Source organism: Raphanus sativus, chromosome 5 (assembly GCF_000801105.2).
Source record: "Raphanus sativus cultivar WK10039 chromosome 5, ASM80110v3, whole genome shotgun sequence".
Classification (NCBI taxonomy): Eukaryota; Viridiplantae; Streptophyta; class Magnoliopsida; order Brassicales; family Brassicaceae; genus Raphanus; species Raphanus sativus.
This window is the reverse complement of record NC_079515.1, coordinates 30,367,624-30,381,092: the sequence shown is the minus strand read 5'-3', so window position 1 is coordinate 30,381,092 and position 13,469 is coordinate 30,367,624. Positions and strand designations below refer to the sequence as shown.

General features: G+C 35.9%; 3 protein-coding genes across 3 annotated transcripts; 1 reads left to right on the top strand and 2 right to left on the bottom strand.

Moving 5' to 3' along the window:
* The first annotated feature begins 943 nt into the window (after positions 1–943).
* LOC108862699 (proteasome subunit alpha type-5-A) lies at positions 944–2,942 on the top strand. Its single transcript, XM_018636915.2, has 10 exons — positions 944–1,049; positions 1,151–1,198; positions 1,300–1,381; positions 1,475–1,555; positions 1,728–1,841; positions 1,934–2,035; positions 2,200–2,258; positions 2,346–2,448; positions 2,528–2,593; positions 2,664–2,942. The coding sequence occupies exons 2-10, from the start codon at positions 1,185–1,187 to the stop codon at positions 2,754–2,756; spliced, it is 714 nt and encodes a 237-aa protein (XP_018492417.1). The 5' UTR covers positions 944–1,049; positions 1,151–1,184; the 3' UTR covers positions 2,757–2,942.
* A 17-nt stretch (positions 2,943–2,959) lies between these two features.
* Positions 2,960–5,080, bottom strand: LOC108862697 (pectinesterase 1). The gene is made up of 2 exons (XM_018636914.2): positions 3,867–5,080; positions 2,960–3,778 (listed from the first exon to the last, which is right to left on the bottom strand). Exons 1-2 carry the CDS (start codon positions 4,951–4,953, stop codon positions 3,102–3,104), a joined length of 1,764 nt encoding a protein of 587 aa, XP_018492416.1. The 5' UTR covers positions 4,954–5,080; the 3' UTR covers positions 2,960–3,101.
* An 811-nt stretch (positions 5,081–5,891) lies between these two features.
* On the bottom strand, positions 5,892–8,443 carry LOC108856197 (pectinesterase 2). The gene is made up of 3 exons (XM_018629950.2): positions 7,793–8,443; positions 7,187–7,646; positions 5,892–6,680 (listed from the first exon to the last, which is right to left on the bottom strand). The coding sequence occupies exons 1-3, from the start codon at positions 8,393–8,395 to the stop codon at positions 5,989–5,991; spliced, it is 1,755 nt and encodes a 584-aa protein (XP_018485452.1). The 5' UTR covers positions 8,396–8,443; the 3' UTR covers positions 5,892–5,988.
* Between the last annotated feature and the right edge of the window lie 5,026 nt (positions 8,444–13,469).

The window sequence follows — 13,469 nt, the reverse complement described above, 5'->3', positions numbered from 1 at the left end:
TGTTGTTGTTGTTGTTTTCTTGTTTGACTAAACTTGAATTGTTGTTCTCATGCAAAAGCTTAAGAAGACTGACCAAAGACAAATAAAGAGGTGAGAAGCCTTGCAACAAGTCACAGCTTTTCTTCCTCTCCATAATCTACAAGACAACACTACTTGCATTTCTTTTTGTTTTTTCTGCTTGGTTGTATTCCTTGAACTAATTGTAACACTTAAATTCTGACACTGAGTACAGTGTACAGGCAGAAAACATAATTCAGACGGGCTATTTTGTCATTTCCTTTTATTGCTACACTTAAATTCTGACAGTGCGTTAAAAATACATATTAATTAGTATTTGTAAAACTATTTTGTTGTTTCGGATTCATTCTTTTTTTTTTTTCAAAATCCACGAAGTGTACCGTAAAATTCATATGATTAAATAATACTTAATGCTTACCAATATTATAAAGAGAAATTTTATTGGATATTTTTTAGTTTATTATCACAAAAATAATTCTCAAAAAGAAAATGATCAAAGTTTTTTTTATTAAAAGATAAATATATATTTATATCTCTAGAATTAACTAATTTAGACTTAGAATTCAGAGTTAAGGGATGATGTTTTATAGATGTGGTTTCAAATTTCAAAAATTAAGAAATAAATATTAGAAGTTTCAAAATAAAAAGAGAATATTTTGGTCATTTTATTTTTTGAGAGTTATTTTTATGAAAAACACTTAAAAATGCTATTTGATAGAATTAACCTATTATAAATCACTAATTTTTTTTTTATAATATGTGGTTTTGAAAAATAAAATAAAATTACTTATCCACATAATTGTGTTACATTAAAATCCAACAACCCCACTAAAACTCCAGTCCGTTATCAAAATTAACAATAAAAAGCCAAGGCCTTCTCATGAACCACGAGTAATGGGCTTAGTAAAAGCCCATTACAAAACGACGTGTTTCGGATCATATAACTTGTTGTTCAAGAAGTGAACCAACCTCTATGACAAACTTGTAAAAGCATCCCAGTTTCTTCGATTTTGTCCGATCAATCAGAGCTGGTAATGATTCTTTAGTCTCAACAAGTGTTTCGATTCTCTTGTTCCTAAGTTGTTATAGTTTACCCAGATCTGTTAATGTTAAATGGTTTTGATTATTGCAGGGTGTACAGATCGAAGAAGAAGAAGAAGAAGAAGATGTTTCTCACTAGGTCTGTCTCCTCTCCTTCTTTACCCAAAATCTATCTTCTTATGCTTCTGGGTCCACTTAAATCCTTCGTTGCTTGTCGTGATTTTGTTTGGTGTTGGGAAGGACGGAGTATGACAGAGGAGTCAACACTTTTTCTCCTGAAGGCAGGTTATTCCAAGTCGAGTATGCCATTGAAGCTATTAAGGTTACTTCACTTTGTTTCTGATTTGGAATAGCTTAGCTAGTTGTGTTTGGGTTATATTTCTCGAATCTCTGATGAGTGTTGAATTTACTGCAGCTGGGTTCTACCGCAATTGGAGTCAAGACAAAAGAGGGAGTTGTGCTTGCTGTCGAGAAGCGTATCACCTCCCCTTTGCTGGTTTGCCTGCTTACATTGACTTGCCTCTTCTCAAAGTTTTGAAATTCTGATGGTTGCATTATACATGGCTTCTGGAGAGAGAGAGAGAGAGGATGGCTAATTTGTTACTTCTGGTGATATACGATGTGCTATCTCAGTTTATGTTAAACTATTATTGCATTTGAATGTTCAGGAGCCGAGCAGTGTGGAGAAGATTATGGAAATTGATGACCATATTGGCTGTGCCATGAGCGGCTTAATTGCTGATGCCCGCACACTTGTTGAGCATGCAAGAGTTGAGACTCAAGTGAGCTTTCTCTTTCTCCCATTTTTTATCCCTTCATTTAAGCATTAAAAGATCTTTTTACGTTATTGACTGCTTGTTTGCCTTCTGTACAGAACCACAGATTCTCGTATGGCGAGCCAATGACTGTAGAGTCCACTACCCAAGCGCTGTGTGATCTCGCTTTACGGTTTGGTGAAGGAGATGAAGAATCAATGGTAATGAAAACTGGAATCTCTAGTTGTTTTCTCACACATCTCTTGGCTTAGGCTGTATTTGATTGAATCACTGTTTACTAGACCAAAACCTTGGTAGAAAGAAAATCTATATTCGATCATGAGTACTACTAGTTCACTTTTTTTTTCCATCAATGTTAATACAGTCTCGGCCGTTTGGAGTCTCCCTTCTCATTGCTGGTCATGATGAAAATGGACCGAGCTTGTAAGTGGTTATTATTCACTAATACTTATCCTCACTTGTTGGTAAGTTAGTTCATCACATTGTCAAACTGACTTGGTCTTGTTGCAGATACTACACGGATCCGTCTGGAACGTTCTGGCAGTGCAATGCAAAGGCGATTGGTTCAGGATCAGAAGGAGCTGATAGCTCTCTTCAAGAGCAATTCAACAAAGTAACATGAGAATCTATACAATAACTTCTCAATCTGATTACACCCCCTTACTCTTGTTGTTTCCGTAACTTTATCGCAGGATCTGTCACTTGATGAAGCTGAGACGATCGCTGTATCTATCCTCAAGCAAGTTATGGAAGAAAAGGTATAAAACCTTTCACTCTTAAAGTTTACAGAAGCTTTAGGTCCCAATCTAATTGTAATTGTCTGTGTAGGTGACTCCAAACAATGTGGACATTGCCAAGGTAGCTCCAGCTTACCATCTCTACACTCCGCAGGAAGTTGAAGCAGTCATTAGTCGTCTTTGAGGGAGACTCTCAATACGGGTGATGTATCTAATCACCTTTGCGTCTACTTCGAATCTTGTCACCAAGTGGCTTTCTTTCACTTTGTCTGCTAGAGAAACTGATGTTTCATGAGACAGTTTAGTCTCTGTTGTGTAAGAGAATCTTTCAGTACCTTTCTCGGATTATAAAACTTCAACTATTATCTCATATCAGAAAGACACAAAAGTACAACCAAGTTTTGATAAAATACAAACCATACAACCGTGTCAAACAAATTAAAAAAAAAAAGGTACATGTAGATCGAAATCAGATGTTCTCATATAAAAGAAAAATCTATAAATCAAAGTATTAATAATCTCACTAAATTCAAGACAGCTGATGCGTCACTCCCGTCGCCGGTATCCAGTCACCGCCATGTAAAAGCGTAGCCACCGTAAACTTAGCTGCCTCATCCGCGGTCATAACCGCTTTATACCCGGCCCATTTAACTCTCATTGTCACATCCGAACCAGGACCCGTATTCTTGTACTCACCGTACACAATACTCGCCGGCGGATCGACGCCGCTAACCCACGCCATCCACCCGACAGGTTTAACCACCGGTCCGATCTCCGTCTCCATAATCACCGTCGTGGAAAACTCCTTCCACGGCCGGCCGAGGTACGTCGGAGCGGTCACGTTCCCGTTGGCGTATATGCTGCACCGCTGGATCGACATGCCGGAGATCTGGTTAGGATCTTTCTTCCCCTGAGCCGTTATGGTGTTGAACTGGTTCCCGAGAGGCTGACGTGGCATGATCTTGCAGTCTTGGAAAACCACTGCGGCGCTTCCGAAGATGAAGTCGATGGTCCCCGTGACGTCGCAGTTGCGGTAGAACTGGCGGTTGGAGTGAGGGTAGAGCGTGTCTTGGAACCCGTCGAATGAGCACTGGTAGTAAACGGAGAAGTCGGAGCCTGATCGGAACGCCACCGCCTGGTGTTTCGCTGCTCCGGAGGTGTTTATTATTGCGATGTCCTTCATTATAAATCCTTTCCCTTGTATAGCTGCAATTAAACCACAATAAACCAAAATAAATCAAAATAAACCGAAATAAACCAAAATATATCAAAACGCGGTCGTTTAATCACTTACCGAACGTCGCCGTTTCGTAAGTCGGGGTCCCGTCGATGAAGTTCTTACCGCCGGAGATAATCGTTTTGTCTTTCCCGTCGCCGTAGATCATAACATTCCACTTACCCTTATCCATCACAACATTCTCAACGTACCTCCCAGCTTTCACGTGTATCACAAACATCTTCAAGCTCTTCTTCGGCACCATAGCCACCGCTTCGTTCACCGTCTTCACATCTCCGGTTCCATCAGCCGCCACCGTCACGTCAGGCTTCAAACCCTCCGTCTGCAACAACCTCCGCCTTGCCCACTCCGGGATCTCCTGCTGCTGCTGACTCGTCAAAAGCCGTCTCCTCCTCCCGTGGATCGGGATCCCGAAGTCGCTAATCGCGGCGAGGATCTTCGACACGATGGCGAGGCTGTTGCTCGTGAACTCCGTGGAGCTGCTCATCGCGGATCTGAGCTGCTGAGTGATCGTCGAGTTCGCGTACTCCGTCTTGTTCGCGGCCAGCTCGTCTATAGCGTCGAAACACGTCTCGTGGTCCGTCACGGTCGCGCTTAGCCATGTCTTGAGGTCGGTTATTGTCGACGAGTTTAGAGTCTTCTTGCTCTCGTCGTCCACGGCCGAAACGGTGTCGTTGAGCCGATCTAACGCGTCTTCGATCAGATTCCCGCACACCCTCAACGCAGATTTGATCCTCGCGTCATCCGTCTCCTTCGATAGCTTCTCCGGTAAATCGGAAATCCCGTCGAGCTCGTCGATGATTACCTTTAGCGAGAGCTTGAACAGAGCCTCAGGATCTGTCGTGTTGGAAGATGGAAGCTTTGAGATGCTGTTGAAGCAAGATTCGGGGTAACGTGTCACGCTGCAAATGGTTTTGAGCGAAGTGGACGGTGATAACTCGGGAGGTGAAGTCGGTGTTGGCTCGGGTGAGTTCTTGTTCTTGTTGTGGACCACGGTGCCCACCACGGCGGCGATTATCACCGCGACGAGGATTACGCCGGAGACGGTTAGTAGAATCAGACGTTTTCTTGTCTTTTTCTTTAATGCTAGATCTTGAGCTTCGTCTACTTTTCCATATCCTTTGAAGGATTTCACTGAATCCATGATCTTTCTATAAGTGGCCTAAAGCAAGCTCCTTTCTTTGGTTTCTGGGTTTTTCTTATTACAGAGATTTACTTTTATGTTCTGTTGTTGTTCTGTCAGAGGAACATGTGTTGTTGTCTTTTATAAAGTGTGGAACCAAGCGAAAGTGAATATATGAATGTGACGCGCTAGCTCCATGGTGCTTTCTTGGTGGGTGCAAGTGTGCGAGTGTGTGACAGTTGATCGATCGATTTGCATGTGGAGATTCATGATTAAGCAAGTATCACTATTTAATTACGTAACTTGATTATAAACTATACTAAACTCCATTACGTAACCTTTTTTGTCTATCCAATCAAGTGCAACAATACCATGTCTCTTTTTTTTTTTTCTTGGGTCAAATACCATGTCTCTTCTAACACATTCATAACGCATAACTAAAGTTCATATTAAAGTGTAATAACCCAAAATAAGTCAAAAGTCAACTCTCTTTATTTCGCAGTAGGCTCAAAAGGAGGAACCACATTCAACTAACTGGTACATTTTTTCAAGTATACACATTGGAAAGAAGAATAATACAACTAACTCTTAAAATGTATACAAACAAGAAGAAAATTGAAAACAAAAAGAAGATTATCTTGCAACATTGAAATGGCCATGTGCATGTCTAACAAGTGGTCCATCTTATCTATTGAGGTCTTAAATCCGACAAGTGACAGCACCAATATTGGGCTTCGAACACATGAGTCCTGGTTATATTACTTGATGAATCCGAACTAGTTAAACAATCCATTAATGGAGTGTCTAAAGTTTGAACTTCGGTTGGTTTTCCAAAATTGGGTTTAAGTCGGTTTCAATCTACCCGGGTTTATAGTTTGAACACTGCCTTGGCTCGGTAGAATGACATGAAAATTCATATTGATATGAGTAAGATAAAACTAGGTATGTTAACTTTGCAATGGCTTAACCTCATAAGAGTAACATTATAATTTTATCAAATTCATACTTTATTGATTAATAATGGAAGATAAATTAATAATTCAAATAATAAAAATATCAAAGACTTAGCGAGAAAGGGAAACCTGTCGAACCTAACCAGCCTTCACCACCAATAAACTGACCAGCCGTATACTGCTGAGCTTCTGTAACATTCGTAATCACCTCATAGCCCTTCCACTTTACTCTATTTGCAGTTCCAGCCCCTGCTCCTCTGTTCAAATACTCTCTATAAGTTAAAGTATCCAACGCAAAATCTCCGCTCCACTCAAGCCATCCTTCGGGTCGGATCACGTCGGAGATATCCGACTGCATTATCACCGTTCTTGAATATTGTTTCCAAGGACGACCAAGATACGTCGAAAAACTTCCTTTCACAGCCAGAAGATCTGACGTAGCACCAATCTTACAGTTCTGAATCACAATTCCAGTGTTCTGGTTTGGGTCCGACCGGCCTTGAGCCGTGACCATGTTTTTCTGGTTGGAGTTTGGTCGGCGTGCGTTTATAACACAGTTTTGTAAAACCGCGGCTGCATTTCCGAAGATAAAGTCAACGGTCCCGGCTATGTGACATTTGACGAAGAATTGACGGTTAGAATGGACGTAGAGTGTGTCTTGATATGCTAACATGTCACAGTTGTAGAAAGCGGAGAAGTCTGATCCGACCCGAAGAGCCACCGCCTGATGTTTTGACGGACCCGCCGTGTTTTGGAATGTGATGTCACGCGCTAAGAATCTTTCACCGACAGCAGCTACATTCACAAGAAAACGAAACATAAATTAACGTGAAAATATGTTTCTCATGTGATAGTTACGTGGTACGTACTCCGAAAGTCCTTGAAGTACTATTTTGGAATTTTATAAAAATATAAAAAAAACATTATATGTATTTTTTTTAAACATTAAATGTGTTAGTAGTTGCATAATGAAGAATTAAAACAGGAAAATGAATAATTAGAATATTTAAAAGTTGCTGTTTTAGATTTTTCACATACACATACTAAACAAAATAAAATTTTTATTATTATTTTTGAGTTTTCTTTTAATATTTTAATGTTTTATTAGTTTTCTAATAAATTATACCACTTATATTCCCTATTTTAGTTATATTTTATTTTAAATTTAAATCTTTTACTTTGAATTTTAGAATGAATTTTTTAAATAGAATATAAAAACTAAACATCTTTTTTTTTGAGCAAATAAAAAAAACATTATAAAAACTAAACATCAATTATTTAAATTCAGAGGGAGAGTATACCAACGGTAGCTGAGTGGAAAGTGGTGCTTCCGTCAACGACGTTTCTCTTTCCGGTGATAATAGTCTTTCCTCGACCATCTCCCAAAAACATTATATTCTTCTTCTTCTTGGACACTTCCACATTCTCTCTGTAAACTCCTGCTTTTATATGTATCACATACCTTTTGTTACTCTTCTCCGGCGCAGCTTCTACAGCCGCCACAACCGTCGTAAAATCACCGCTTCCATCAGCCGCCACTGTGGCGTCTGCATTCACCCCCGTTGACTCTTGAAGAAGTCTTCTGTCTCCGATGGATAACCAGTTTGGCCAGCCTTCTCCGTCTAAGTCGCCTGTAAGCTCCTTGAGTTTGCGGTTGTTGGTGGAGCTGGACTTGTCTTTTAGCTCGAAGTTGGCTATGTCGGTTTCTGTCATGTTCTTGATCATTGCTAATGCGTTACTACACATGTGCTCCACGTGTACCTGTTCACATCGGTTCAATAATAAGCTCTTACATTTTGTTTTTATTCGTTTGAAAAAATTGCTGTATATATGCATAATAAGTTCATACATCTACCTCTATTTAGTTTTAAATATATATTTAAAACTTTATATTAAATTTTATGTACCTGCCCCTTCAATAAGGCCTTGCGAACTTTCCGATCTGCTTTGTCGTAGGAGAAGCCTTCAAGGCAAGTTCCTTGGTTAGTAATGGATGAGCTAATTAGGGTTTTCAGATCATCAGCATGTTTCCTCAGAGATTTTCCTTTAGGATACTGATGAAGATCCTCCACCGCCACGTGAAGCTCATCTAACGTCTCATCAATAGTCTCCAAACAGTCATGAAGCGCTGTTACCTCACGCGCCGTCAAGCCCTTTCTTTTAGTGATAAGCTTCCTGACGGCAAAGTAATTGTGTTTCACGGCGTTTGTGGTTAGGTTCAGCGACGCTTCGATGACGTCCTTATCTGACGTCAACTTCCTCCCGGTGGCTGCCACGGCGGAGAAACAGAGCTCCGGGTAAAGAGTTGAGCTGCAAGCGGATTTCAAAACGGCGTGTGATGTTGGAGATAGCGTTGGGATTCTTTGGTTTTTGCTTTGGTTTGATTTTGTGACGGCGACTCCAACGACGGCGGAAAATAACACCAATGCTAAGACGGCGGAGGAGATAATAAGTTTCTTGTTGTTCTTGAAATCTGAGAACTTGGATATGAGATCTTTTATTGGTGCCATTTTTTTGTGTGGGAAATGTTCTTTGTGAGGAAGTGGAAGATGGTGGAATAGGGTTTATATTGTTGAATTTCGAGATGAAATGGTTATATTTTTATTATTTTATTTTGAAATGTTGTTTTACTTGCCTTGTTTTGTATGTTAATTATTTGAGTTGATCATTTTCAATCTCCCTTTGGCCCACTTTTGATATCATACCATTTTAAATTAATGATCTCGTATGAAAATTACAAATTATCTTGGATTCGTTTTTGTTTATCCTGAGAATTTAGAACGTAGTACTATTTTTCTTGATTCGTATGAACATGCGTTACTTTTATTTCCCAGGAGGAAGAAGCGACCACTCTTGTCCACGTTTGATACTCATAGGTCATAATAATCCTTAAAACCTGAGGCAACATACATAATTAAGTTTCGTAGTTAATTACTATTATAAAGAATATTTGAATGAAAGTGTCCATAATAAATGTCCATAGGTCAGATATCTGTTTTTAGTTACATACACACCGAAATCGACTTTTACATGAACTTATAAGTTATAACCACGAAATAGAATATTTTGTGTTTGTTAATTAGTAGTAATAATTAACTAAAATGTAAAATATATCACATGCTGTTCCCGGAATTTATGCTAGGAAAATGAATAATTTAGATGTTATTGGTAACGACAAATATTCTTTAATGAATGTTTCAAAACATGTCATTGGGCTATATATTGTGACAACATTCAAAACAGAAAACTGTGAAGCAGCAGGATTATTATTTTTATTTTTTATTTTCTTGATTTATAATATTCCATTTTCATATCTAGCAGTGTTGTATAAAAACGAGATGTCAGTATGTCGTAAGCCATCCATTATTTTAACTGCAGTTTAATTTGTGTAAGCAAAACTAACTATTAATATTACAAATGAACGTAGTTACGTATGTACGCGTAGTTGAATCATGCAGTTTCGCAGTAAAACTAACGTTCAAAATACTAGTCATTTTGATTTATTTATTTTAATGTCAAAATACTTACAATCTTGGTTTAGATAAATATGAAAATATCCGTATATTTGTAAGAAATCAGTGTTGATCATGAGATATTCATGGTCTAATACGAAATACAAAAACATGACTATTAAATAATACATAAAAAAATATTGATAAAAAATTAAATTTATAAATAAAAATTACAGTATCTTTAGAACTAGTAAAAGTTTATCAGTTTTTAAATATTGATCTTTTTACATTTTTTTTCTATAAAATCATCAATCAAACTTTTATAATCAAGGGCGTCTATCATATCTCTTAGAACATAGAAGACAGTTATGTTAAATCGTTATATCCCTTTTAGTCTACTCAATTACTCATATTAAATAACACAAAAGGATAATATAAAACTGTTTTTATTTAGAGATGGTTCATCATTTTCTTAACTTATCGAACACATAACATATTGATATATTAACAGAAAACAACATTGAAAAAGTAGTCCTAAATTTTTTAAATAAACAATAGGTCCCATACAAATGTATCACATGTATGGAGTCAAACCGGGCCCTGAGTAAAACAAAGACCTCTAAGAAGCAGTAGAAAATATCATCGATCGGTGGCACGGAACAATAACTTTAAATAAAGGGTGAAAAATGACAAACAGAGATGGATAAAATTATATTCCCTCTTGCTCTCAACTAGGCTTCAGGACTGTCACGGGATTTCCATCTTCTTGTTGGTACAACAGAAATCTTTTTGTTGTTCTGATTTTGAGAGAGAGTTTTTGATTGCATCACTCATATCATCCACCGTCCGTGTCTCGTACTTTGTTAGGATATAGAAAAGGTGAAGCTTATATTTTTATGATTCATGATCACGCTGTACGTAAACTATAATCAAAAACTAGACTCGGGCGGGTATTTATTTTATGTTTTAAGTTTTTTGTTTATATTAAATTATATGTATTTGTAATATTTAATTATAAATTTATATTGAAAATTAATCTTTACAGTTATAATAAAAATTATATTTATAAGTTTAATAAAATATTCTTATATAAATTTTAAATATCCTAACTAAAATAATATAGCGGTGGATCATAATTTTTTCCAATTCCAAAATCTTAATATCTCTTAAAACAAATAAAATAAATTTATAAATACATAAAATATATAAAAATATTTTGAAATATAATTTCTGTTAAAATAAATTTGTTAAAAAATAATTTTGCAATGTTGTTGTTTATTTCTATAGCTTGATCCGTGACCGTATAATTATTTTCCGTATAAATATTTGCTTTCACTTTAAATTTGTTCTTTATACTAATGTATAATATATATATGTATATATGAAAATTAAAATATATTACATAATTATGGAAAAAGGTTATCTACCTATTTATAGTATTAATGTACATTAAATTTAAGATTTATCATGAATTTGTTGTGGAATCAATTTAAGAAATTATGCATTGAATTAGGAAAAGATAAAATCCTTAATATTAGATTTATTAATTACTTCAGTGGTATTAGGTTGTAAATATTTTAAAAGTCTTAGGGTTAATTTTAAAGTGTACTTCTGTTTTAATAGAATAAGATACTCTTTAATTGAGTCATATAGTGGGAGTGGTTAATAGGCCACAGCCGCAGAGAGGAGTGCCATCAACTAGGGGGCTATTGGCCACTAACCACTAGCTGTTAATAGGCCACAAGTTTGGCCGTCTTAGTGATATCAAGCTTCTGTGATCTTGCATACCTGGATGAGTCCTATAACGGAATGGAGAAGTTAAAACATCGTCAGTAAAAATTAGCTTTTCTCGTCGTCTTCAGTCTTACGCAGTTACAAGAGATTGGCAGTGAGAGAGTTATTGTACTTCTGTGTAATGCCATCCATTCATGTTTCGTGCCCTCTATTTTGTGGCATTAGCATACTTGCTTTTTGGTTTAATGCCAGAGTTTTTGTAAATGTATATATCCGACTTATAACGCATATAATATCACATATGGCAAAAAAGGATTTTAACCAAAACATGATAATCGATAAAGAAACTTTTTAATAATAAAATTATTGAGAAAGGACCACGCGGGTGTTGCCTGTTGGACATCCACATTTTGACTACGCCAGAAACATTCAGCTAAGCCAAATCATTTTGTCAATTCTTTTCCTTTTCTTTTTATCATCTGGAATTATATTATTAGACATACTTAGATTATTAAAACTAAAGTTGGTGGAGAATGGATATATATCTCTCCAAAACAAAAACTAACAAAAAAAATGTTTGAACAAACTACTCCTTTACAAACCTTTTTATGGTGTCTGGAGTAAACACTGGCTGTACACCAGAATATCAACAACGTTTATCTCCTCGTTTCCCGCCATTTTCCTGTTAAATTCACGTGTCAGGGTGTAAAATCATTTTATTATAAGTATTATTTAATTTTACACTTCGTTTTTTTTTTGAAAAGGCTATTTTTTTACACTTTGTTTTAAGTTCTGTTTGTTCCAATTATTTTAATAAATTAGTCAATAATTTAAATGATAATTATTTCTTAGTATAATAGTAATAAATAACGTTATTTTACATATATTTTAATTTATTTTTAAAAAGTTCTAAACAAAAATTTATTTATATCTTTTTTGTCAAATTTATTTATCATCTAATCAGACACAATAATTGTTTGTAGAGCATACTGAAAAAGAAAAAAAAACTAGTTTAAAAGTTGAGAAAATCATAGAAATACCTTTTTCTCCTCAACATTTCACTTTATATGTCTAGAAAACAGAAAATGTTATTTTATAAATATGTATGACCCAGTGCACACAAAAAAAAAACATAATTTTGTAACCAACTTTTAACTATAGTCTATATATAATAGAACATAGAGGAAATATGTTTGAATATTGCAAACTACATAACACTATTTATGCTAGTAGTAAATTATCAAAACTAATATATTCTTAATACCATTTTCATATTTACATTAACTACATTTATCTTTTAGGCACTTAATCGTAAGATTAGAATTGAATGGTAAAGTTTTGAAACGTGGGGTTTAAGAATTTAATAAATATATAAATAAATACTTAATTTTGTTTTTTTTTGAAATAGATTCAATTTTTATTTTGAATATCTAAAAAAATTGCAAAATAAAACTCAGAAAATTCAAATTTTTTAAAAATATTTTAATTTGAAAATTTATAATTTCTTAAATTATAAAAAACATTTTTTATTTTTTTTGTTGTTTTGAATAATTATTTATACTTATATATCTAAAAGCAAGGTTATACGAATATTTTTGCCTTTTACTGAAAAAAAATTAATAAAGGTAAACATGATTAGTTGTACCATAGTAAAAGTGAAATTTTCATTTCTATTTATTTATTTACTTGATTGTTTTTTTTTTTTTTTTTTTTTGTCATCAAACATACAGACTCATATTGACTCTGTACACCAAACTGGTAGCTCGGCATCCATGTGAATGACAAAAGTCGATTGTTGTCTGGCACTACGTGCTAAACGATCCGCCTTTGTATTTGCCGTCCTTGGTACATGAATGAGCTGTGAACTATGGAAACTACTTTGTAGACTCTTAATATCCTCCAGATAACTTGCAAACGCCGGCCACTCTTCTGGTTCTGAAACCATCTTCACCAACTGAGAACAATCCGTTGCAAACGTAACCTGAAACTGACGTAAATTCCTCATACATTCCATTGCCCAAATCAATGCTTCCACCTCCGCGTGCAGGGGAGACATACTTGCCCGAACATTTCGTGCCCCCATTAAGCCCTCATAACCCTCCAGAGTACTGAACCAACCTTGTCCCGAGAAAGAGTCCTTATCCTTCCACGAACCATCTACGAAGCACCATCTCCCTGGAATTGAGGGAGGCGGATGTACTTGCGGTGGTATGGATTGTCGGATACTCAAATCTTGGGCCGCAGCCCACATAGTAGATTCCGTTTCAGCCAACGTCAGTGTATCCCTGGCATCCACATCCAGGTTACTAAAAACCTTGTTGTTCCTTGCTTTCCAGATATACCATAGTATCCATGCAAACTGATGATCATTCATCTTGGGTAGAACTCTCCAGAATAA